Source organism: Suricata suricatta, chromosome 2 (genome assembly GCF_006229205.1).
Source record: "Suricata suricatta isolate VVHF042 chromosome 2, meerkat_22Aug2017_6uvM2_HiC, whole genome shotgun sequence".
In the NCBI taxonomy this organism is placed as follows: domain Eukaryota; kingdom Metazoa; phylum Chordata; class Mammalia; order Carnivora; family Herpestidae; genus Suricata; species Suricata suricatta.
Genome location: NC_043701.1, coordinates 10,692,811 through 10,716,379, shown reverse-complemented (window position 1 = coordinate 10,716,379; position 23,569 = coordinate 10,692,811). Strand labels below are relative to the sequence as shown.

The 23,569-nt window shown below is 38.4% G+C and overlaps 2 protein-coding genes across 2 annotated transcripts; both read left to right on the top strand.

The window, feature by feature from the left end:
• Positions 1–8,131: 8,131 nt before the first annotated feature.
• Positions 8,132–9,064, top strand: LOC115304716 (olfactory receptor 2A5). Its single transcript, XM_029954988.1, has one exon. The coding sequence runs from the start codon at positions 8,132–8,134 to the stop codon at positions 9,062–9,064; it is 933 nt and encodes a 310-aa protein (XP_029810848.1).
• Positions 9,065–21,017: 11,953 nt separating this feature from the next.
• Positions 21,018–21,950, top strand: LOC115304706 (olfactory receptor 2A25-like). Its single transcript, XM_029954978.1, has one exon. The coding sequence runs from the start codon at positions 21,018–21,020 to the stop codon at positions 21,948–21,950; it is 933 nt and encodes a 310-aa protein (XP_029810838.1).
• Positions 21,951–23,569: the final 1,619 nt, after the last annotated feature.

Genomic DNA, 23,569 nt, shown 5'->3' with positions numbered 1-23,569 from the left:
AAAAAAAGAAAAAAATAAAATGGAAAAACTAATTGGATCAATCTTTACAAAGAGTACTTTAACAATATAATTACTAATAGGTGTCTCTTTATTGTTCCATTTATATCTGATAAGAACTCTGGAACATTGACATTATACCCAATCTATCGATGAAGAAATAATTTAGACATTAAACATCTTGCCTACAGTAACACAGGTAATAAGTGGTAGAGCAACGCTCATCCATCTGTCTGACCATTTGTACTGACTTGAGTCATGAAAATATTTCCGACCTCCACTCAGTAAGTACATTTCTAAAAATTAAAGAAATGATCCCAAATAAAGAAGTTTTATGTACAAAATATTCCTCTATTTATAGTATGTGCATATATTATAACATGTATAATATTAGCATAATATTTAAAGTATAATATTTGTAGTATATGAAAAAGATCTAAGTATCCAAAAAATGATTAAATAAATTATGATATCCTCATACAATGGAACATCACACAGCTATTAAAATTAACTCAGGCGGCACGACCATCTTGCCTATGGAATGTATATTCATGTCTCTCCTGGGCTTACCAACTCAGCATACCAGACAAGGAACAGGGCAGTTAAGTAGTTTTGGGATTTGTAACGAGACAGACCTGGGTTCAAGGTCATTTAACTCCTTGGAGTCTCAATTTTTCTCATTCATATGAAGTTATTCAGTTTTGGGTGCATTGTGAACGATTGCTCCTTGAGAATATGAATGCCAAGCTCCTGGCACAGTCCAAGACACATACCAAGAATTGAACCAATGTGTTAATTGTCATTACCAGTTGAATCTTAGAAGATGAAGGATTATATTTCTAGAGATAAAGGTGAGCCCAATTCAAAGTTTTTAGATAGAGTTAGCAACTAAATATGTGTCCAGATAGAGAATATAATTAAGCAGACTACACAAATTTAAAGGAGACAATTTTTATGTATTTCAAAGTAATTTATCAAAGTGGCACTGACTGGCAAGGAATTCACTGTAATGGGCAATTCTCACTCATCTGTAGGTGTTGTTCAAATAATGAGTGTTGATCCATCCAGCAAATCTTAAACCTCTGACCTCTGCTAAAGTGATCCAGGCGAGACATCTCATGGTCTTAGGCTTTGGAAATATTTAAGATTCTGTGTGTGGGACAATTCCACACCAGTGATCATTAAATTTCGCCTAGATCTCAACCTAAGAAGCTTAAGAGAAACTTTGCCTTGAATTTCAGGTCCCAAGCACTCCTGAATTTTCTTTTGACTAACCCCCATTCTAGTTATAGAAACATGAAACCCTCTTATTCTCTTGATCAATGATAAATCAATAGTCTTTGATTAGTATACAAGATTATAGATATTTTATATATCATGCAAGTTGTCACTGAGAAGAGGAGAATATATTTGTACTGCTACCTTCCATTACTACAGTGTGTCCAGGATTGGCATGCAACAACTTCTTACCTAGGAACTACCCCACCACCACCCCACCATAGACTGTGGGTTTTTGTAATGGCATGGACATTGAAAAGACATGAACAGAATCCAGATACGTTCTGGAGAGAAAGAAGAATCCAGAATGACCCGTTTCTTACTTGAGTAATTTGAGGGGGAATGGGGGGTGTGGTGGTGGTGGTGGTAGTGGTGCGGGTAATGAGGCAACTTACTGTGATAGATGAAGCAAGGAGAAGAAAACGAAATGTATATTATGAAGTATACAGTTTAGATGCACTACGTTTGAGACACCTGGGTTCTTATCTGAAATGTGCCTTTATTTTTGAAGACGTCATATCTGCCCAACTCCAGCATTCTCATCTTTAAAATGACTCGTTGGATCCAGTGTTCTTTACGATTCTTTGCATGCATAAAACGTTTTTAAAAAATAGTCCCATACATTTACTTTGAGTTTTAGAGTTTACAAAGCGCTTTTTGCTTCCTTATAAAGAGTGGAGTTCTCTTCTCATGCTGGTGGTCAGGGGACCATGCTTTGAGAAACGTTTCTCTATCACCTAAACACACCACACAATGCATAATAGTTCAAAGGTTAAGAACGAATTGAATGGTTTTCTTTAAAAAAACAAACAAAGGGGCATCTGGGTGGCTAATTTGGTTAAGCGTCCACCTCTTGATTTCATTTCAGGTCACGATCTGACAGTTCATGAGATCAAGCCCTTTGTTGGTCTCTTCATGGACAGCACAGAGCCTGCTTAGGATTCTCTCTCTCCCTCTATCTCTGCCCCACCCCCCTTCAAAATAAACAAATAAACATTTTTTGAAAGCACAACAGATTAACAGATGTACTATTTGTTCCGCAGAATCATATTATTAATGCACAGAATATCTGACACTGACTCTTCTGTGTTTGAAAATGTCCTTGCTCCTTCTTCTGCCTTTTGAGTCTATCCTGTGGTTCTGGAGATATGAGAGACAGAGTTGACTTTTTGTCCCCTAATTGGAGGAAAAATGAGAAGGTGTGAAACCCATTATTTTCCTATTCATTGGCCTTTCTGAGTGTTGATGAATTAAGAATAATGCGATGAATTGCTGGAGGATGGCTGTGCCTCCAGGGTACTAACAGAAGCTTTCTTTGAATGTGATGGATTCCTAGCAGGATGAACTATAAGCCTCACCTTGGAAATCTTTGGTCATCCGCCTCTTTATTTTTGGCATCATATGCTATCACTTGAGTCCTTGTTTCACACAGGGTAATAACTTCTTCTTGCTTAAATAATGAAGTCACTCTATATTTATACAGTATTATATTTATAATGTTTATTTATTTTTGAGAGAGAGAGAGAAAGGGAGACTGTGCACAGGGGAGGGGCAGAGAGAGGGAGACACAAAAGCTGAAGCAGGCTCCAGGCTCTGAGCTGTTAGCACAGAGCCCAATATGGGGCTCGAACCCACGAACCGTGAGATCATGACCTGAACCAAAGTCAGACGCTCTACTGACTTAGCCACCCAGGCGCCCCTATATGGTATTATATTTCTGATTAACATCTTAAGGGTAGACTCTCTGGAAATTAACATTTTCTCTACATGCTGCATAATTTTTACCCTTGCACAAGTCAACACAAATGGGAAATTATGCAGAAAAAAGTGATGTATTTTTCTTGAAGGAGAATAATGGATTTCTCTTAGTAATTTTGGTTTTATTTTATCTTTTCTATAAATATTAACTTCAGTATAGTTCTGGACAGAAGAATATTCTTGTGTCTAAAAAACATAATTACTCTTAGGATTAAATATTCATATTTTAGTTTGTGTTCTGGCATAATATCGTTCACTGATTTCCTTCTTTTTTTTTTAATTTTCTGGTCTGCTGCCTATTTCTCTGATCTTTCTTCTTGTTCTTCTTTGGAGGTTTATCTTCCTCTGTCCATCTCTTAAGTATTGGTCATTTAAGATATTGTTCTTGTTTCTTCTCAAAAATGCTGCTCTCCTGAAGTGATCCTTTTCATTATCATGGCTTTATCACCTAATCACATGATTCCCATATCTATGACTTTGGGTTATATATTTCTCATGAACTCCAAAACAATTTGGTTAGTTAATTCTTGGACATATCCACCTGTATGTCTCAAAGGCACATCAAACACATCATGCATTAAAAACTATACTCTTTTTTAGCCCTTGCCATAAATACATTCTACCCAGGTTTTCTTCGTATAAGTGAATGAAGCCACCTGTATTTACAGTCACCTAAACCAGGAACCTGGGAAGGATCCAAGATCTGCTTTTTTGCATCTCCACACACAAAATGTCACTAAATACTGATACAGTAAAACTTGGATTGTAAGTAACTTGTTCTGCGAGTGATTTGCAAGATGAACAAACATTTCTAATAAATTTTAACTTGATCAGTGAGTGATGTCTTGCAATACAAGTCCAAACCTGATACCACACATCACATAATCAGAACTGAGTCAACGGCTCTTCTTTTTCTCTCTATCTCTCTCTCTCCGCAGGATTGTGGGTGATCAGCTCTCATGCTTGGATGTTCCATCTCAGGCCACAGTGTTTGGCAGAAATCAGTGATTTTTCGGAACTTTGGAAGGTGCCCACAACTGGCACTCATGTATTTTTGTCACTTCCAAGCACCTATGGACAGTCCTTTGCTTTTCCATACAAGAGTAAGCATAGGAATGTGTTGCTTCATTCTAGGTCAAGATGCCTGCAGATATAGACCCTTTTCTTTCCTGTCTTATTGCCAGTTACATTTAAATACAGTCTATGACAAGAGTTTATTACTACTGTACTGTAGTCAACATCCATGTGAGCATATCCAATGGCCCCCATGCAGAAAAAGGTCCCATTGAGTCAATAGACAGCAGTGATTTCCTTAGTGATAATGAAAGTCATCCTGTACAATGATCCTCCTCTCTCTTGTCTTCCTCACACCAGCCATGAAAGTTCTCAAAGGTAAGTGCAGGCTAATTTGTTATTTTTCTTTATATTTTGTATTTTCTTTAGTATTTTGTATTATATTGCAGTACTGTAATCATTTTTATGTGAATATTTTTGGGTTGTGGAACAAATCGTCTGCATTTCCATTATTTCTTATGCAGAAATTTGCTTTGATATACAAGTGCTTTGGATTACAAGCCTGTTTCTGGAATTCTCTTCACAGACCAAGATTTTACTGTGATGGTGTTTCATATGCATTCTCTTCTTCCTGCCCCCATGGTAGCCCCCCTGACTCAAGGACTCATTATCTGTGATTTGAGCACCAACTCTTCAGATAGCTTGGCCTTAGAGACTTCCATCTTATTCTTTTAAACAGTCTTCTACACTAAATAAGAAGTAATATTTGTAACCATGTATTTACTCATAAAATTCTACTCTTTATTCTAAATGAAGTCCAATGTCTTTGACATAGTAAAGAAGTTTGTTTGTGAAGCCCCTTTCCAATATTGTTCTTTTTTCTTTCCCTCCTCATGCCCTAGGGGACAGCCTGGCATGTTCTATCCATCTTACATCCTCCTGAAGAGTGCTTAAGTATCTCATTTAATGTGAAGCCTGTACTCACTCCCTTTCGGAATAAGGTAGCAAACCTTCCTTTGATCCCATGGTGTACTGTGCACACTTCTATCATAGCCCCTAAATTATTTGTTTTCATGGCTCACTCTCTCTCACGGAGAGAGATTGTAAGTTCTTTGAAGATCAAGGCAGTATCTCATTAATGTTTGCTTCTACAGTGTCTAGGACAGTACTCACATATAACAGATGCTCAGTAAATATAAATTAAATGAACTTTATAAATTAATAAAAGAATGACTTAAATTAATAAGTATATACATGTAGATAATTATGGATATTATATAGAAATTGAAAATTATCTTGGAAGTATTTAATTCTCCAGTTTTAATCAATAAATTATCTTAAAGGCTTCAGTTAATTTTTTAACCACTGTACATAGCTTTTAAACTTTTCATTCCTCCAAAGTTTCAGGACATTTATTCCTTGAGCTTCTTTATTCTGCCCATAGAAATACATGTGCTTTGAATTCTTGACTAGGATGTAAGCCAAAAACCATGGGCATATTTCCTTCCCTTCCTTGTTAACAGAGAACCATGTTGTTCACACATTAACAGTCTAGTTCTTCTCTTTTAAGTAAAGAACCAAATGTGATCTGATAATGAGTTTTGGATGTTTCTTTCCAAAACTTTGCCCATTGAACAAATACAGACACACATACACCCACACACACAGACACACACACAAATACAGACACATACACATATACGACTGACCCACAATGAGAGACGATCAAAATATTTCAAGACATCCTCTTTTTATGTTTTATTATATGAATATAAAGTCAACATCTCAGTCTAAGGCATTATTTTATTAGAAGGTTCATGGAATTCATGAGCATATCATAGTAAAGATATGATACCTTTCAAACTCCAAGGCTTCTATCAGAGACCCCTTCAACACAAGCTTTACTCTGGTTTCTGTTTTCTTTTACTTCCAACAGCCTATGTCAAATCTCAGGTACTATATGGAGAGGACTCAGCATCCTTCCCAGCACAGTGTGGGAAGTTTGATAGAATTTTCCTTATCTACTGACAACTGACTTACAGATATTTAAGGATGGAAGAAAAAAACTCATATCAAGTTTCAAGCCATTATCTCATAGAGATGATGTTCTGCCCCCTAAAACCTTCACAAAATCCATATGAGACAAGATGGAGATCCAGGAATCCATCACTATCCAAATACTTAGGGGGTATAATCTACAGTGCGGTCTCATGAGGATGTTTATTCTTATTACTACACAAGTTTCCTGTGTATAGATTCAGCTGGGATTAAGTCATCACTTGCCAGCTCCTTTTCTTCTGAACATCCATCCCCAGAGTCCAGAGAACTAGAGACAAGAAGACAAACAATTTTGGTTCTCCTGGAAGAGATGGTATTTGTGTCTTGTGTGTCCTTGTCTCATCTCCCCCAGGGACACTCAGGGACAATGTGGGTGGGTTTGAGTGATGATGAGCTTGCTATAAACCCTTTCCTGCTGATGTTCACAGTGAGCAGTCCCCAGGACCTACATCAGCCTGTGTCAAGGAACAAGGACAAGCCCTGCCCTAAAAGTCCCTCTTCCAGAGACAGTTGGAAGGGGTAAGATCCTCAGCTCTGATCTTCAAACTCTCTGCTGACTTCTGTGCAATTTCCTCTAAATCTAATCCTGTCTCTGAGATAAGACAATGGCTGGTGCCACAGTGAGTAAAGGGCTTTTTTCAAAGTGTGGCAGGTGGAAGAAGCTGGGGTCTGGAGGAAGGGAGGGCTCCAGACATCAGCACCCTCAACAGGATGTACAAGGTCAACTTATGGGAAGGTAGCTTTCTGGTCTTAAGACTGGGCTAAAATTTTCAGTTTGAATCATAAACTGCCTGTTGAGAATGATCATGCATATTATGAATTGTCATTTAATAGGTATATATGGAACATTTCAGGGTTTCCTCTTCTGTAATCCCTGTGGCCATATGACTGGTGGAATGGCAGCCAGAGAAAATGAAAGAAGAGTCAAAAGAATTGATAAAATTCCAGGATAGGCACTTTGGATGTTATTCCTAACATAATGCCTGCCTTCCATTCATCCATCCATCTATCTATTCATCCATAAATCCAACAATGGGTGCTATATTAGATTCTGTCCAAACACAGGAGGGTGTAGGATCAATGTAGAGCCAGGGAGGCAGTCCACCAAGAGGGCGGGGTGAGGCAGGAGTAGATGTATTATACAGTTAAGTCTTCACATGATAACCATTTGCCCTGACCCTATAGCCTAAATTACTTCTGTGAATGCTGACCTGATTAGTGATGTTTCTCTGCTCATGCTCAAAAGGGAAATAGATTTTCCTGTATAGCTTCAGAAAGTAAATAACTTAGAGACAACTTCATTTGCTAAAGTCCTAAAACTAGGGAACACAGAGGGAAACAATCCATTTATTTACTCTCTCTCTTTTTTTGAGTGAGAGAGGGAGGGAGAGAGAGTGTACTAGCAGGGGAAGGGCAGAGATAGAGGGAGAGAGAGAATCCCAACCAGTCGGGACTTGATCTAACCACTGTGAGATAATGACCTGAGCTGAAATCAAGAGCCAGATGCTTAATCAACTGAGCCACCCAGAAACTCCTATTTACTCTGTTATTTATTGAGCACCTGCTATGAGCAATGGACTCTGCACAAGTTGTAAAATAAGAGCAAATCAAATGATAAAAAGAACGTGGGAGCAAAATTGGAAATCTAAATCAATTAGAAAACAAAAGTATATGAGACTATGGCCATGGGACTTTCCAAACTAAATAGTCATTCTGGAAAACACATTATTCTGTGGCTGCCATCATCATAGTAAATATATAAATCTTGCAATCAAAGTTAAATAAAATTGTGTAGAAATCAAAATAGTGCCTGGAATCCTGTGCTCGCCTGTACTACTTATCTGAATAGATTTTTCTTTCTGCTTTACAGTGGATTAAAGGATTGGACATAATGGTTCTGAAAAGGATTGGCAACTGATCTAACACACAGTGAATACCTTAAAACCCTTCTTTCTGTTAAATAAGTAAGCCAGAGCAGAGTTTGCTCCCCAGCAGCAGTGACTGATACAGATACTGTTGTCAGGGAATGACAGAAAATCAAACATGGGTCACAGAGTTCGTTCTCCTGGGATTCTCACTCAGCCCCGTGATGCAGGTGCTCCTCTTCGGGCTCTTCTCCCTGTTCTACGCCTTCACCCTGCTGGGGAACAGCACCATCCTGGTGCTCATCTGGCTGGATTCCCGACTGCACACCCCCATGTACTTTTTCCTCTCCCACCTGGCTGTTGTTGACATAGCGTATGCTTCCAATAATGTCCCGAAGATGCTGGCAAACCTTCTGAACAAGGAAAAAATGATCTCCTTTGTCCCCTGCATAATGCAGACCTTTTTATACATGGCTTTTGCTCACACTGAGTGTCTCATCTTAGTAATGATGTCTTATGATCGGTATGTGGCGATTTGCCATCCCCTACATTACAGTGTCATCATGAACTGGAGAGTGTGCACTGTTCAGGCTGTCACTTCCTGGGCATGTGGCTCCCTGCTGGCCCTGGTCCATGTGGTTCTCATCCTGAGGCTGCCCTTCTGTGGGCCTCATGAAATCAACCACTTCTTCTGTGAGATCCTGTCTGTCCTCAAGCTGGCCTGTGCTAACACCTGGCTCAACCAAGTTGTCATCTTTGTTGCTTCTGTGTTTATCTTAGTCGGGCCCCTCTGCTTGGTGCTGGTGTCCTACTCACGCATCCTGCTTGCCATCCTGAGGATCCAGTCCGGGGAGGGGCGCAGGAAGGCCTTCTCCACCTGCTCCTCCCACCTGTGCGTGGTGGGGCTCTTCTTTGGCAGTGCCATCGTCATGTACATGGCCCCCAAGTCCCGCCACCCTGAGGAGCAGCAGAAGATCCTTTCCCTGTTTTATAGCCTTTTCAACCCTATGCTGAACCCGCTCATCTACAGCCTGAGGAACACCGATGTCAAGGGCGCCCTGAGGAGAGTGCTGTGGAAGGAGAGATCAATGTGAAGGATGCCAAGGATGGTCTTGAGGTGGAAGACTTTTTTTCTATGACATTTGGAAGGGATGATAATATAAGTGCCTTAAAAAAATCTCATGCATAATATTTTCAATATTAAAAATACATATTGATCAGATTCTGTCTCTAAACGTGGGATACTCCAGACCACAAGGTGTAGGTAGAAAGTCACAAAGTATAGGTCATAAGAGAAGAATCCTGTAGTGATGAAACACTGGAGCAGAGAGCCATGGACTCCTATGGCCAGTCCCCAGCGCTGCCTAAGATCCGGTTTCTTTCCTTTTGAGGGTTTTTTTTTCTCTCACATCTCCCCTTAAATCCATCTAAGATTTCCATCTCCCATATTGCTATAAATATATGCTAATAATACCATGATGTTTTCTGTACAATAGTGCACCTCTAGCAAGACAGAATCATGACCTTGTTAAGCAGTCCCCTCCTAGGAAATACAGTGAAGACTCTTGGTAGAGCCAACACCTTCATCTGGAACTTAAAATCTAAGCAGGATGACTCTAGTTCTGAAAAGTTATCTGAATCAGAGCCCAGGGAATCTATTTCTGTGAAAAGCACAGTTCAATTTTGTGGATTTTTTATATGTATATGAGAGGCAGAGAAATATCAGGATCTTTGTTTTTTTTATTTAATTATGCACCATTTAACTTAAAAGAGTTTGTGTTTAGAATAAATATGAGATTCAGTTACTAGGGAGAATTGCCTTTTCCGCATTCAGGTTACAAAGCCAGATGTAGGTAACAATTGATCATTAGGATGATGGCATAAAATGTCACAGGAGCAACAAAACTTGGAGGGATTTCTTCAAAGGAAGGCCAACAGCTTAACATAATATTGTAAACTCACATTTAAAACCACTAACCTGGCAAAGTCTGATGAAGATTTGTAGAAACCTCAACAAAATTCTAAGTGGTATTATGCTCCAGGTGATATGAGTCACTTATTCTGGTCAGAATGATAAGAAAGAGTAATTTGTTTCCTTTCATCACAAGTTTGGGATCTAAGTGGTCAACAGAGTATGACAACAGAGATTTCTTTGACACGTGTCATTGTGGCATCTTTGAATTCTCTTCCTCTCTACTCTGGTAGTATCATGGACCGTTCAGGTGCGTGATATATGTGTTTGTATATTATTTCCATTTTCTGTAGATCTGGTTTTCCCCCACATCCTCTTGTGTATCATTATTAGTCTCCCTTTTTCTTCTTGCATGAAATTAAGATACACGGGGGAAACCTTTGTCTTCCATCTCTCCCCTAATGTACCATTTTCCTCTTGCTTTTTATAAAGCCTGGTTGCTGACTATTCCACTCCTCAACTATTCTACCTGCTAGTTCACTTGGGCAAAAGATTTTGTCTCTGGCCATTATCTTAGTCTCCATAGACCCAGAGTATAAGGACATTGCTTGTTCTTCCTACTCTGATTGCTCTCATCCCTCCCTGCCCCCAATACCTTGCTTTGCTTCCTTCCCTCCAAAAAAGAATAATTTGAATAAAAAAATATTGGCTCTAAATGTAACAATAAGCATTATGGAGTTCTGTGTGACCTATTTTAAAGGTAGAAAGAAGAAAAACAAGCAGTATTTTTATAAAAATGATGTTTTAACTATACTTTAAAAATTATATTCACTAAAATATGTATACTTTATTTAAAATTTTTTTAATGTTTTAAAAGAGAGACAGAGAGCGAGAAGGGGAGGGGCAGAGAGAAAGGGAGACACAGAATCTGAAGCAGGCTCCAGGCTCTGAGCCGTCAGCACAGAGCCTGACGTGGGGCTTGAACCTCCACACCATGAGATCATGACCCGAGCTTGAGTCAGACACTTAACCGACTGAGCCCCCCAGGCTCCCCCTATGTATACTTTAAATTAAGGTTAAAACCCAACAAGGAAAGAGAAGGGGGCAAATATAGGATAATGTATCTCACATAAAGCATAAGGCATAGGTTTGAATTCAGAATGTTTCTACAAGGACCCAATAGAAAAATCAGGTGATCGCATTCATTTTTATGTCAGTTTAAAAGTACTTGAGAAAAAATAGATGAGAAAGACCAAGCTTCTCCCTACATAACTAGTGTAGGTAAATAATAAAGAGATGTCCTCCAGCAGGTCTAAAGAATGGCTCTGACTCAAAAGGAGAAAATTAGAACAAAAACCATATTTTGTTAATAAATTACAGAAGATTCTGAGTGTATGGGAGATTACCATCAATTGTTTCAGTATTTGAGTTATAGGACTTTATTTTTCTTCCAAGATTTTAGTTACTTATTTACTTATTTATTTGTTTATTTATTTATTCTGAGAAAGCGCTTAAGTGGGGAAGGGGCAGAAAGAGAGGGAAAGAAAGAATCACAAGCAGGCTCTGTGTCGTCAGTGCAGAGCTCGATGTGGGGCTCAATCCCACAAACCATGAGATCATGACCTGAGCCCAAATCAAGAGTCAGAAGCTTAATTGACTGAGTCACCCAAACACCCCTCTCTGAAGATTTTATTTAAATTCAAGTTAGTTAGCATATAATGTACTATTGGTTTCTGGAGTAGAATTTAGGTGATTCATCACTTACACACAACACCCAGTGCTCTTCTCAGCAAATATCTTCCTTAATGCCCGTCACCCATTTAGCTCATCCCCCACCCATTTGCCTGCTAGCAACCCTGGTTGTTCTCTATAGTTAAAAGTCTCTCGTGGTTTGCCTCCCTCTCTGTTTTTATCTTACTTTAGTTTTCCTTTCCTTCCTTTCCCCTATGTGCATCTATTTTGTTTCTTAAATTCCACATATGAGTGAAATCATATGGTATTTATCTTCTTCTGACTGACTTATTTTGTTTAGAATAATACACTCTAGTTCCATGCACCTCATTGCAAATGGCAAATTTTCATTCTTTTTTTTATGTCTGAGTAATATTCCATTATATCTATATCTATCTATCTATCTATCTATATATATATAATGTGTGTCTATATATATATATACACATACACACACACTACATCTCCGTTATTATCTATTCATGGACATTTGGGGTCTTTCCAAAATTTGGCTATTGTTGATAGCACTGCTATAAACATTGGGGTGCATATGCGCCTTCAAATCAGTATTTTTACATCCCTTGGATAAATACCTAGCAGTGCAATTGCCAGGTCATAGGGTAGTTCTATTTTTAATTTTTTGAGGAACCTCCACAGTGTTTTCCAGAGTGGCAGCACCAGTTTACATTCCCACCAACAGTGTAGGAGGGTGCCCCTTTCTCTGCTGAATTACTTAATTTTTTCAGCTGCTAACCTTTTTAAATCTTCATTTCCAGTTCATGTAATATTTTTGTGTTAAATTACATGATAAAGCAGTCCTGTTTAAAAATTTTTTGCAGGGGTATGTGGCTTGTAGAACATTTTAAAAAGTGATCTTAGATTTCTTTTTGTTTTCACGTGGAATGCAGATGGGTGGTGTGGGAGCCTCTCCCCCATCACTATAGTGGAGCATCATTCTTACACCACACTGAAATATATTCGGAATTGTTTTAGCTTTATTCTTTCTTCATAAGTGTTTCAAATGTACTGATGGTACTGTTCCTTGCACTGAATATATATAAACACTCCAAAAGGTATATATGAGGGGGATTTGAGAAGGAAGTATATTCGTAAAAGAAGCCTTCTTCATCTTCAGTTTTTTACTGGTTCACTGAAATTCTTACAAGGGTGGGATGAATTTTTCTCTGGCTGTTCAGGGCTTTATCTTTTTTATCTGTTGTTCTGTGATCACAGTGACCCGAGTTATGTAGCAGACTTTCCCAAATGTATTGAGTGCAAATAAACAGTTACTTAGCAAGAATTGGGGGGGGGGGGGCGGCTGGGAAGCTTGTCCAGAAACGACAATACTTTTTTTTTTTTTTTGAGTATTGGGTTGTGTTGGGGATAATGGTGAAGGAAGGAAGTGAGCATGGGGTAACTACCTTCTCCTTGAAGGAATCCACATGGAGCGAATTATACTTAAAGTAGTCTTCCAGATTGTCCTTCTGTGAGAAGCAACTCTTTGTGCATGGCTGCGCATCTTCCTCTCTCCTTCCGGCTGAGCGTCAGCCATCAGCACGAAGCACACGTTCTCCTCTGCCCCTCTGTGCTGTAAGTTGTGCATAGGCTGGGCCTTGTCAGGAAGGCCTGTTGTTTGATAGCGTTTCCTAGGACTAGGCGGTGGGTTCAGTTCCGGGTAAGGCGTTAACAAATCTATTTGGTACCACATCCAAATCACATTCTCCACTGAGTCTTTCTTCAATAACTCTGTGTCTCTCCCTTAATTAGTTCTCAATAGAAGTGATGCAGAAGCTTGTTCTTCACTGATAAACTTGAAAAGCCAGCGTATTATACACAAGTTTACAGTTTAGATTAACCACATTGGGGCATTTAGCTTGTTGATTTCAGTGGCTTATGTTTGCTTGTGCTGTGTGGGTAGTGAACTCTCAGGGACACTGGGAGCCTAACGGGGGTGGGGGGGTGGGGAGGGAGGTGCAGGGGGTAGAGGCTTGGCTCTTTCCTGTTTCTTGCCAGTCTTGTCAGAATTGCTCAATCTCCGTTTACCTTGCCTGTGGCAGCTGATGTCTGTCACTACAGCCTTTATTTTCTGACTTCCCCAAAATGAGCCTCCTTCCCCCCTCACCACCACCCCTCTGCCCCACCCGGGAGGACAACAGTACAAGCTAGGGGGACTCTGCCCCTCCAGGGTAAAGTCTGGACCCTGACTCCTCTGACCTTCTAGATTTTAACTACAGCATCCTCTCTCTAGGGATGGTGGCTGCTCCACACAGCTCCTACCTGTTTATCACAGAGCTCTATTTTTCCTGTCACCATTTTGTTGTATTAAATTCTCTCTGCTCCATTTTATTGTAACCATTTTATTACATTGAATTCTCTGTTAAAATAACCTGTATGGTTTCTCTTTCCTTGTAGGATTCCCATTGGATTCAAACAGAGGTTTGGGAAAACCCAAAAATTTGGGGCAGTTATATGGTGGTGACATCAAATACCTGGACAGGTATGAGAGTTGAAGAACAGATAATTACTATAAAATGTCTAAAAGTACCTGATGTGTTTCAAGGTGATCCACTTACTATACGTGTGTGTGGTTTACCTAAAAACCCTGAGTGAAAATGCCCAAGACATTTAGGAAATTTGTTCACTAAATGAAGGCAACATGATGAAGTAAAAAAAGAGTGGACACCAGGTCAGACAATGTTAAAGTATCTCTTTATAAAGCAAACAGAAGAGAGAAACATGAAAGCCAAGAACAAGAACAAGAGTGCTAAAGAGAAAACACAAATGGCAGACAGTCTAGATATCTCAATAATGACATTGAATGAAAAGTAGATTACATCCTATTTTCACACTGATATTTTTAAACCCACAAAATACAGTTATGTGTTGTTTATAAGAACAACTAAAACACAATCACAAACAAAAGCTGGGAATAAGGGTATTGAAGAACATATCCCTGCACAAATATGTGATAAGTGGAAACAACAACATAAATTATAGTTTTTAATAAAACTGTTTATTTTTAATAGTTCATTAAATATAAATTAAATATATAAATAGTTTATTTATAAATAAACAAATTGCATTTATGTTTATATAAGGCAGAAAGCATCAATTAGTATACAGAGTGTTACTCTATACAAATACAGATAATAGGGGCGCCTGGGTGACTCAGTTGGTTAAGCATCCGGCTTTGGCTTAGGTCATGATCTCATGGTTCATGGGTTTGAGCCCCGCATCAGACTCTGTGCTGATAGCTAGCTCAGAGCCTGGAGCCTGCTTCCAATTCTGTGTCTCCCTCTCTCTCTGACCCTCCCCTGCTCACGCTGTCTCTCTCTCTCTCTCTCTCTCTCTCTCTCTCAAAAATAAATAAAAAACATTAAAAAATAAAAAAACAAATAGATTATCAAACAATGTTACAATCATAAATATGTATGTATGTGACAACATAGCTATAGTGTAGAATTAGAAAAAAAACAGAATTATAATGAAAAGATTTGTAAATCCAACTTACTAGTAAATGATTTAGCAAATGTTTTCAGAAACAAATTGATCATCCTGAAAAAAACTAGAAATACAGGCTTTGAAAATCAGAATTAACAAGCTTGATCTAATATGTAAGGAATCCTACACCCAAGAAATAGAGAATATACATTACATTAAAATAATATAAAAATTGTAAAATTTTTATATATACAGAGCAACAAATTTCAGAGAAAAATATCGAAGGACTCATTATTTTACCACACCAATAATACACTTAAAACTAATAATAAAAGGTAATGCAAATACTTAGACACCTAAATATGGACTTATACAGTACATCATTTTTTTTACTTTTATGTATTTACTTTTTGAGAGAGAGAGAGAGAGAGAAAGAGAAAGAGGGAGAGAGAGAGAGAGAGAGAGAGAGAGAGAGAGAGCGCACGCACACATGAGCACACAAGCAGAGAAGGGACAGAGGGAGAGGCAGGGAAAGAATCCCAAGCAGGCATTAGGTCCAGGGTGGCGTCTAGCATGGGGCTCAATTCAAAGACCCCAGGATCAGGACCTGAGCCAAAATCAAAAGTCTGACACTCAACCAACTAAGCCACCGAAGTACCCCCTTTTGTGTTTTAAAATTGAAATTAATAATGAGGAAAGTTCTGAATATCACACCTGAGATATATAGCTAACATGGTAGAAGAAAAGCAAATTTATATCTCAGATTACATTTATTAAAAAGGACACAAAAGGTAAGTTAAATATTCAATGCAGGAAAATGATCAAGAATTAAAATAAAGAAAGGATGTAATTTATATAAGAGCAAATTTTATTGATAAAAATGAAGAGGTATAAAGATCATTGAAATATAACCTAATTCTTCTTTTTAAGTTTATTTATTTATTTTGAGAGAGAGAGAGAGAGAGAGAGAGAGAGAGAGAGAGAGAGAGAGAGAGAGTGCATGAGTCAGGAGGAGGAGAAAGAGAAGGTGAGAGAGAATCCCAAGCAGGCTCCATGCTATGGTCATGGAGCCTGATGCAGGGCTTGACCCCACAAACCCTGTGTGGTCATGACCTGAGCCAAGATCAAAAGCTGAATATTCCACTGACTGAGCCACCAGGGCCCCACACCTGATTCTTTTTACAGACAAACACCAATAAAACAGGTAGATTGACGAGTGGAAAAAAAGAGAAAAAGTCTATTATACAACGTTGGGAATAATAAGTTACATAACCAAAAAGTAGAGATTGAAAAAACAGAATTCTATGAACAAAATTTATTACAATAAATTTATAATTAGAAATATCACTAAAACTTCCTTATATAGAAATAGAAAATCTGAAGAGCAATTATTCAAAAAATTGATGACTAAAATCATCCTACAACCAGAGAACACTAAGCCATATGACTTTAAAGGCAAATTTTACCAATCTTCAAAAAATTGCTAATTTGCATATCATATAAAACCTTTTTGAGAACAGAAAAAGAGGGACAAGTGTCCTGTTCATTTTACAAGGTTAAAACAACATTGGCAACAAAACTGCAAAAGGACAGTAGAAGAAAAGTAGTTTATTGAATAAATATCAAAAGATAAAGTAAATACAAAAAATCTTAAAAAGTCAGTAAACCAAACAGTATATTCAATATCAAACAAAGGATGCTTTTCATATAAAATGGAATTTAAGGCAAAAACATTTGTTTTGAGAAAAATAGGATGCTTATATGCAAGTAGACTTAAAAAAGGAGGGAAAGTAATAAGTTTATATGTTTAATAAATTGGATTATGAACAAAATACAAGGAATGATGAGTGTTTCTTTCTAGGATAACTTTAACTTTGGAATATTCTACCACTTTTATATTTGTATATAAGAATAGATTTAGATAAAAAACAAAATAAATTTACATTACAAAGTCACTATTAAATTAACTCTGTTGTATTCCCCAGAAATATAGGATGTGGTCAGTTAATTTCCATTTTAAGAAGAAGAGAAAGTGGTATGAGCTACCAAGGGAAGACCTAGGGGAATCTTGGTTTTCCACCCCCTTGAGCTCAGAATCTCTGGAGATTAAAAAATAGAGATTGTTTCCTGCTGCGAGTTTTCCTTCCCTTTCTGCACTCCAGTTAAATCCCACAAAACAGGACTTAACAAGTCCCATTGGGATACCTTACCCCATTTCCTGACTCCTTAGCATGTCCTCATAGCTTCCATAGGTCCTGCTACCTGGTTTTACTTTATAAATTGTATTCCTTGTGGCGACTTGATGAAAAAAAAATAGGTGCATGGTCAGGTGTGGTATAAAAGTTAGCCAACACCAGCCAGCCTGGGAAAAATCTGAGTTTCAGCTGTCCTAAATACGACTTAATCTATTTGGCAGGTTAGTGTGTGTGTGTGTGTGTGTGTGTGTGTGTGTGTGTGTGTGTGTGAGAGAGAGAGAGAGAGAGAGACAGAGACAGAGACAGAGAGAGAGAGACAGAGAGATGCTGGAGTTCTTGAAACTGAAATAAATATAAGCTTGTGGTAATTGTGATGTATGAAGAAGCCTGAAGATGTTCTAGTACGTCTTACATTTAGGATCAGAGTCCCCACAGTGAGTGAAGAAATCAGCAACAGCGGCATTTTGTCCAGAACTTCCCTCTAGAGAAGCCAGAGGGAGGCACAGCGAGAGCCCCTCTTCCTGGGGGCAGCAGATGGCCATGTGACAGATAAGTCTTCCTTCGTCTCTCTCCCCTCAGTGAACACGCAGAACCATCTCGAGAGGTGGGGGAGCTGAGCAGAGAATAAAATTCTCTCTTCTGAACGAGATTCCTTTGCCTCTGTGGAGAAGTTTTCCTCTTCCAAGAGATCATTGGAAGAAACTAATTCCAACACTAACTTACAGATGCTGTTTATCTTATTGGGGTGCTTTCACTTCACCCAATTTCTATCAAGTTTGTCATCTCATTTTTAGCTGTGGATCTGAGGTAAGTTTATTACCTAGTCTTCATTCACTACACAATTTCGAACAGGCTGTAATGAACAATCACAATACAAAATACAATTGCTATCATCTGTCAATGCCAAATTTCTATTTACTGATTTAGCTAGTAGGATAATTTAAAACTTATCTCTCTTAGATACACCTAATACATATCATTTCTTCTCCTGCATTTAGTGTTGAGTTTCTTTTTTTTTCAAATTTTTTAAACATTTATATATTACTTTTGAGAGACAGAAAGAGACAGAGCATGTGTGGGGGAGGGGCAGAGAGAGAGGGAGACACAGAATCAGAAGCAGAGCCTGATATGGGGCTGGAACCCATGAACTGTGAGATTATGACATGAGCTGAAATCAAGAGTCCAAAGCTCAACCAACTGAGCCACCCAGGTGCCCCATGTTGAGTTTCTTGTTTAAATTATAACAGCTGTTTGAGAGGTTTGCCTGCAAACCTTTCTATCGTCTCAGGAATTTATGTGATCCCAAAAAATGAGTTTGTTACGGAAGAGTGTCCTGAAGGTTTTCTTTTTGAATGTGAAATTTCTTGTGGTGAGTTATTTAAATATAAGAATTACCATCTTTGTGGATGTTTTTGACACTCCTGTCATTTCAATCAGGTTATATACACCAGGTGGCAGGGACTGTCTTATACACCCTCAGCTGAGACACGTAGCAGGACATATGGTATGTTTAGTAATTATCTGTGTATTTTATTTTATTTTTTTTGCATTTAAAAAAATTTTACTGTTTTTGAGAGACAGAGAGAGAGTGTGTGAACAGGGGAGGGGCAGAGAGAGAAAGAAACACAGAATCTGAAGCAGGCTCCAGGCTCTGAGCTACGGGTCAACACAGAGCCTGATGCGGGGCTCGAGCCCATGAACCATGAGATCATGACCTGAGCTGAAATCAGATGCTCAACCAACTGAGATACCCAGGTGCCCCTATCTGTGGATTTTATATGTTGTCTTTTAGCTATTTGTAAGTAGGAGGAAGATTGGTCCTTCTTTTGTTTATTGTGTGCCTTCATCATATGAAATTTTAGAAACAGTATTGTTATCTTCATTGCCTCCAAATATGGCAAGAAAGTCAAAGTGGAAATGGCTAACACTTTTCGATACATTTAGGGCCAAGGAATCCTACAGTTGGAAGGGACCTTAGCATTCTTCTGGGTCAACTTCTCACATAACACAGGAATCCCATCTTGAATGAGTGGTACATCAATTTCTGACTGAAAACATTCACTGACCTAAAGTTCAGGTCCAATAAAACAACCAGCTGCCAAGGAGGTGATTCCAACTGTTATAGTTATTTTTTGACCTAAGATAAAATCATCCTTCAATAATTTCTACTCTGAATTCTGATTCTGTCATTAAAGGAGTGAAAAAGTTTACTCACTTTTGCTTATGAAACCTTTCAAATACTAACTTATCAGAAAAGTTGAATGGGGAACCGATAATAACTGGATTATGAGTTTTTCTAGGATTCTTATTTTAGTGAAATTCAGATGTGTTCTGGATTGAAGAAAGATATGGAGTCAGGAAGAAAACAGGAACAATGGTGTGAAAGTTATAATGATTCCAACTTCAGAGTACCCATTGTGTTGTGGAAAGATTTTTTTTTAATTTACTAAGCCACAAAAAATGAAAGAATTGTGATAAATAATAATTATATTTTCACATACAGTTAAGAAGCTTTAAAGTATGTTAATACTTTTATGAACATGAATCTATAGTTAGGGCTCTTGCTCTAGCGTTTGGGTAGGGACAGTACTTTTTAAGTCCCAGGCTATGACCCATCATGAAATCATTCAACTGACATTAAAAAAAATTTTTTTTAAGTTTATTTATCTATTTTGAGAGAGACAGAGAGAGTGCAAACGGGGCAGGACAGAGAGAAGGAGAGAGAGAATTCCAAGCAAGCTCCATGTGGTAGGGTGCAGAGCCCACTGTGGGGCCAGGACTCATGAAACTCTGAAATCATGACCTAGCTGAAATTCAGAGTCAGACATTGAACTGACTGAGCCGCCCAGGAATCCCTTAACCAAAATTCTTACTAATTAAATAGAATAGAATAATATAGAAAATACACTGCACATAATAAGGACTCAAGAGTATATATACTAATACATGTATGTACCTAGTAGATAATTCTTTCTGTAGGATGTGGTAAAATACTTGGAAAAAACTCAAGTATAAATTAGTGTAGAAATGTAGATGGGTAGGTGGATAGATACAGAATGTAAATATAACATAGACTATAAGAAGGGTGAAAAGGTAACATTTTGATGATGAGATAGCACAATCAGAATAGAACGTTCGTGGGTATAAAAGTCAAAAGACAAAGGTCTCCATTTGAAATCTGGCCAACGTTGTTGCAAACAGCCTGTCCTTCTCTCACTTTGTTCAAGATTATGCTGTCAGTAGAGATCACAAGGCTAATAAGTAATATGTTGAAGGCAAAAATTCATGAGAAAACCTGATGGAAGGTTTTCTGATATTCACCTTATTCCTCTTCCCATCCTCATATTCTAGATATATTCTAGATAAGAGACATCAGTACAAATTCACACATACGGATATATGTGTACTGCAATCTGGGATTATGCATGAGCAAACCTCTGATAGAATCATTCCAAACAGAGGAAAGTACCTACTCCTATAAATACAATTTAAGTGTTAATATTTTGAACCATGATGAAAGTTGGTTTGAAAATAAACATAAGATTTACTGAACATTTTAATAGGATATTAGCATTTAAATCATTGCAGTGAAAAAATTTCCTTCTGTTTCATTTGAAATACATAGTTTTCACTTAGTAAGTGACTACTATGACAAAAGTCGCCCTGAAGATGTTTTCTTGGGAAATAAACAATGAACCACACAGATCCATCCAACTCTTTCCTCAGGCATTCAGGCTTGGTGAACTCCACTGTCTTTTTCACATGGAAATGGAGAGAAATCAGACCTCTGTCACAGAGTTCATCCTACTGGGATTTCCCCTCACCCCAAGGATTCAGATGCTTCTCTTTGGGCTCTTCTCTCTGTTTTATGCCTTCACCCTACTGGGGAACGGGCTCATCCTAGGGCTCACCTGGCTGGACTCCAGACTGCACACCCCCATGTACTTCTTCCTCTCCCAGCTGTCCATTGTCGACATAGCCTATGCCTGCAACACGGTGCCCCAGATGCTGGTAAACCTCCTGAGGCCAGCCCAGCCCATCTCCTTTGCTGGCTGCATGACACAGACCTTTCTCTTCTTGACTTTTGCTCATACTGAATGTCTTCTCCTGGTGGTGATGTCCTATGATCGGTATGTGGCCATCTGTCACCCTCTCCGATATTCTGTCATCATGAGCTGGAGAGTCTGCATCATCCTGGCATTGACTTCCTGGATTTTAGGAGTTCTCCTAGCCTTAGTACATCTAGTGTTACTCATACCATTGCCCTTCTGTGGACCCCAGAAAGTTAACCACTTTTTTTGTGAAATTATAGCTGTCCTCAAACTTGCCTGTGCAGATACCCACATTAATGAGATTATGGTTTTGGCTGGGGCAGTGTCTGTGCTGGTGGGACCCTTCTCCTCAATTGTGATATCTTACATTTATATTATATGTGCCATCCTAAAGATTCAGTCAGGCAAGGGGCGCCAGAAAGCCTTCTCCACCTGTTCATCCCATCTCTGTGTGGTTGGACTCTTCTATGGCACAGCCATTATAATGTATGTTGGGCCCCGATATGGGAACCCCAGGGAACAGAAGAAATATCTCCTCCTGTTTCACAGCCTTTTCAATCCCATGCTCAACCCCCTGATCTATAGTCTGAGGAATAAAGAAGTCAAAGCTGCTATGAAGGGGATGCTTGAAAAAGAGAGAACTTCATGAAAATCTGAGAATAATAAAATAACTGAGTTTAAAGGGACCTGAGAAATCATCTCATCCAACATTTACCAGGATTCATGAATATGTTCTAGGTCATCCTTTTCATCTTCACATTTTTGTAGCACTTCCTCCCAAGAAACCGCATTCTATGTTCCTCCCTCTGGCATTGAAAGTTACTGCTGCACAAGAAAATGAAAATAACTGCTGACCAGCTGCATAGTGGACACACTTTTAATATAATTGTGTGAAATATTCTTAATAAAAAGAAATAAATGTGTATATTTTTCTACAATCAGGACTCAGACAACATTTTATAAAATAAAGGAAGGTATTGGCAGAATGTTTAAGACACAGCATACAATTAGGAGACGTTATTAACAGTAATTTCAATACTTGAAATCCAACAGTTCAAAAATAGTTCTACAGTTAAAATATAATTCCTGTATAAATTCCTGTGATAGTAATGCTTTCTAAGGCATAATCAATTTAATTGGGGATAGCATGAGCCAGGGCTTCATGGGATAGAGAATGAAAAATGTAACTGTGATGCCACTACCAACAACAAGAAAACCACAAAGGATGGTCTGGCTAGTAAGTACATGGACATATTGGAGCTTTCCCTGTTACTCATTTTCTCTGCTTGTGGAATGGAGGTGGAGATCATGGAGAAGAGAACAGAATGGCTGTCAGTGAGAGCTCTTGAAAGAACTCTCCATTTTCCGTCATTGGTTAGGTCAATGGTCTCTGATGGGAAATGACCAACACTTGGAGAAAACTTTACAGCAAATGAGAACAGACTGTGATTTTTGTGCTGACTGGTTGATGATTGATGCTTCAGCTATAAGTTATCAGGAATAATTTGATTTTAAATTAAGAGATTTGAGGTAAGTTAAATAACCATCTTACTCACACAGAAATTCCAGGACTTAGTTATGAAGTGGTAGAAAATAGTTAAGAAGGAGTGGAAAAGGACATATAAAGAGCTTTTCAATTCTTTTCTCAAATTATATACTAAATTAAATCTGCCATATCCTTAAATTGTATAAAATGCAAATATACAACTTTTAGAATAAGGTGCTTTTTTTGGTGAAAAGGGTTTTAAAGAGGAAAATATATGGACTTCTGTCTTACCAAGCAGCCCTTTTGCAAGGACATCTGTAATACAGACATTACTGGATGACCAAAGGTTGAAAACACATGATTGTGAGTTCAGATAGAGCTGGGGTATTTTGTTGCTGTTGTTTTTGTTTTTGTTGTTGTTGTTGTTTTAAAGGGAGAGTGTGCATGAGAGGGAGAGAGGAGAAGAGAGAGAGAGACAGAGAATCTTAAGGAGCCTGACATGGGGCTTAATCCCATAATTCTGGGATCTTGATCTGAGTCAAAATCAAGAGTTGAGTGCTCAACTGACTGAGCCACCCAGGCACCTCGCAACCTGGGTTTTTAGAAAGTTCTGCCAATTGGCAGGTGGGCAAACTTTTGCAATATACTGAAATTCTTTGGAATTTAGGTTTATTGTGTGTAAAATGAGTTCACTAATACTATGCCCATCGGTTTGTAAAAGGAAATACTACAGGCAAAATGCTTAGCAGTATCCATGCATCATAAGAGTTCAATAAATGGTA

Coding starts and splice junctions, on each gene's coding strand:
- LOC115304716 (XM_029954988.1), top strand. CDS start 8,132: ATGACAGAAAATCAAACATGGGTCACAGAGTTCGTTCTCCTGGGATTC.
- LOC115304706 (XM_029954978.1), top strand. CDS start 21,018: ATGGAGAGAAATCAGACCTCTGTCACAGAGTTCATCCTACTGGGATTT.